This window comes from Cariama cristata, unplaced genomic scaffold, assembly GCF_000690535.1.
Source record: "Cariama cristata isolate BGI_N322 unplaced genomic scaffold, ASM69053v1 scaffold29249, whole genome shotgun sequence".
Taxonomy (NCBI): Eukaryota; Metazoa; Chordata; class Aves; order Cariamiformes; family Cariamidae; genus Cariama; species Cariama cristata.
Genome location: NW_009634534.1, coordinates 2,949 through 5,787, shown reverse-complemented (window position 1 = coordinate 5,787; position 2,839 = coordinate 2,949). Strand labels below are relative to the sequence as shown.

The 2,839-nt window shown below is 56.3% G+C and overlaps 2 protein-coding genes across 2 annotated transcripts in view; both read left to right on the top strand.

Annotated features, from left to right (window-relative positions):
• Positions 1 to 1,660, top strand: part of LOC104167069 (aldehyde dehydrogenase family 3 member B1-like) — a 6,903-nt gene extending 5,243 nt beyond the window's left edge. Inside the window, exon 10 of the mRNA XM_009707194.1 lies at positions 1,467 to 1,660. Coding sequence (XP_009705496.1) covers positions 1,467 to 1,660 — 194 coding nt within the window. The remainder of the gene's footprint in view (positions 1 to 1,466) is intronic.
• A 934-nt stretch (positions 1,661 to 2,594) lies between these two features.
• Positions 2,595 to 2,839, top strand: part of LOC104167068 (aldehyde dehydrogenase family 3 member B1-like) — a gene marked incomplete at its 3' end in the record, with an annotated part of 3,111 nt that continues 2,866 nt past the window's right edge. The window contains exon 1 of the mRNA XM_009707193.1: positions 2,595 to 2,716. Coding sequence (XP_009705495.1) covers positions 2,595 to 2,716 — 122 coding nt within the window. The remainder of the gene's footprint in view (positions 2,717 to 2,839) is intronic.

Below are 2,839 nucleotides of genomic sequence, written 5' to 3'. Positions count from 1 at the left end.
ATCCTCCTGCACCTGCCAGGACCCCACCACAAGCCCTTTGCTTCACTGCGTGAGGGCTGAGCTCCCGGGCTCCACACGTGTGGAGCACTGTGAGCTTTCTTCTCTCTGTGCTTGCTATCCCAAGCACGGTGTTCCCTGAGTACGTGCAAATACTTCTTATAAAAGGTAGGGAAATCTGTACCACTTGATTATTTCCCTGGTATTTCTGAGTGAATTTTTGTGCCGGGGTTGGGTTCCTGCCCCACTCAGGCTTTATCTGAGAGCTCCTCAACTGCTGCTGCCTTTGGCCTCTCCATCACTCTGCTCCTCGCCTGGGAGCACATCCAACTCGTTGTGCTTCTTGGGTAGGTGAGCTTCCTCCTGCGGACAGCATGGTGCTGGATAGGAGCCCTCAGTGTCACTCAGGAACAGGCTTGTACAGTCATTCTGCATTTTAGGACTAAATAGTAGGAGCAAAACATTTATAAATGTCTGGAGAACCTGATTATGGTAACTTGGAGATCCTCCTTGGCAAAGAGGAAGAGTTTCTGCTCTCCAAGGGCAACGACAATTGTTTCCTCAGGTGAAAAGTGAGGTCTGCTCAGCCCTGGGCCCTGGTTGTAGCATTGTCCAGGGAAGAGCACAGGAATACAGGAAGCCTCTGACAATGTTTGCCCAGAATACTTTCCCAATCACCTAGTCTCTTCCTCGGAATGTTCTCTGGGGAAAATATCTCAGTTTTATGCTGCCCATGCTCAGCATCTCTGTCGGGGCTGACAGCTGATTCAGACATAATAGGACACCACGAGAGCAAGGTACAATTAATTCTTCACCTGACTGTGGCTCAGGGAACAATTTTTGGTGGTTCCCATACCGTAACTTATCTTTATGGAAATGATTCAGACAAACTGCCTCAAATTATCAGGTGAAGCCATTTTATAGCAGCTCGGTCAGGTGAAGGCTCTGAAGTCATTGGGGTGAGATGGCATTCGCCAAAGCTTCCACAGTGGCTTGGACGTGAAGTCACTGGGCTATTAACCGCAATGTGCAACCTTGAGCTTAAACCAGCCACAGGAATCAGGAGAACCGGTGTTGCCAATGTAGCTCCAATTTTTAAGAGCTCCGTAGGGCCACGCTGGTAGCTCCTAACCATGGGTAGATACGGTAGAGCACCGTAGAGGTTGTAGAGGGAAATCGAACCTTGTAGACCCAGCAAAGCTTATGTAGATAAACGCAGGCCAGTAAAAATGATACACTTGGACCTCCAAACAGTGGTGACCTGCAGAAGGATTTGCCGGACGGAGTAGGCGTAGAGCTGGAAAAGGTGCAGGGAAGGGTAGGATCTCCACCAGGTCTATGTCCGCATTGCTCAGCAGCGGGAGCATTTGCATAAGAAAAGCCTCTAAAGTTTGCCTTGGGTTGACAATGTTTGGAGTGGGCAGGAGCAGAGTCCCCTAGCAACTTTGGACCTGTGCTGTGTGTTGCAGGAAACAGTGGCTTGGGTAAATACCATGGCAAGTTCACTTTCGACACCTTCACCCACCGCCGTGGCTGCCTACACCGCAACATGGGCCTGGAGGCTCTCAACGCCCTGCGCTACCCGCCCTACAGCCAGCAGAAGCTGGGGCTGTTGTCAGCCACCTTTGAGGTCAAGCGCAAGGGCATGTGCACCCTGCTCTGAGGGCTGCCTCGCGCCGCTCACGGACTTGGAGGGGAGAACTCCTGGCTGAGTCCCCCCAGGGAGCAAAACCACCCTCCCCAGGAGGCCGGGATCCTCCTCCCTCCTCGGCACCGGTCCCCTGTTCCCTTGCCACGTCCTTTGCCTTGCTGCCACCCTGATGCACGGCAGACGGTGGGGACGGACATCTCCTCCTACATCCTCACTCTTCTCCCCAGCTGCCCTGGATTGTTTGCCAGGACACATCTGAAACGGCAAAAAATTCTTTTTCTCGCCCCGTACTTCTCTTCCCAGCAGAGAAACGGTGCCTGCGAGGCTGAGGATCAGCAGTTAGCCCCATCTCCCGTTAGACGGACCTCTCCTTCCTCTCAGTGCCGCTTGTTGCTTTTTCCTCCGTGTAACCCTGTCTGTAGTAAAGACTTTGCATTGACCTCTCCTGCCTGGCGTCGCCTTGCGCCTCTGTCACCCGGCTTGGGCGGTGCCGCACAGGAAACCGGCAGCTGAGCCCTGGGGGGTGGGTGCCCAGACCCCCAATGTCCCCATCCATCACACTCACACCGTCGCACCCCGTTGGGGTTGCGTCCACCTCCACCACCCCCTGCGCGGTGGTTGCGTGGCAGTGAAGTGCCCCAGGCTGGATTTGGGGTGCGTTTTTGCATCTCAAGTGGTTTGGGTTGGAGCAGAGCCAGCGCTGACGCGTGGTGGAGCAGGCAACCAAGGGGCAGAGCAGGAAGCCAGCAGCCTCCCTCCTCCGCGGGAGTGGGCTGTAGCGGGGACTGGGACAGCTGCCTGCCCGCACTCTGCCAGCCCCACGGGCAACCCCAGAGCTCAGCAGGGTCCTGGCTGCGGTGCTGCCTTCTCTGGATAAGGCAAATCTGCGGTTTGCAGCCCAAACGGTGCCTCAGCGTAACCCGCTCTGTGCCGCTCCCTTGGGACCATGGAAACCGGCAGCATCTTCCCGCAGCCCGGCACGCAGCAGCCCCCGGGCAGCGGGGCCAGGAAAGCCCCCGAGGACGATAGCAGTGGTGGGAAGGGGAGCATAGACGGTGATACCACAAGGTGAGAGCGTGTGGCCGGGACAGAGGGGAGGCAGGAGGGGCTGAGATACTCTGCCCTCTCCCCAGGGCTCTGGTTTGATGCTGGGGCGATGCGGAGCTCCTCTCTCTCATCGCCGGGAGCATG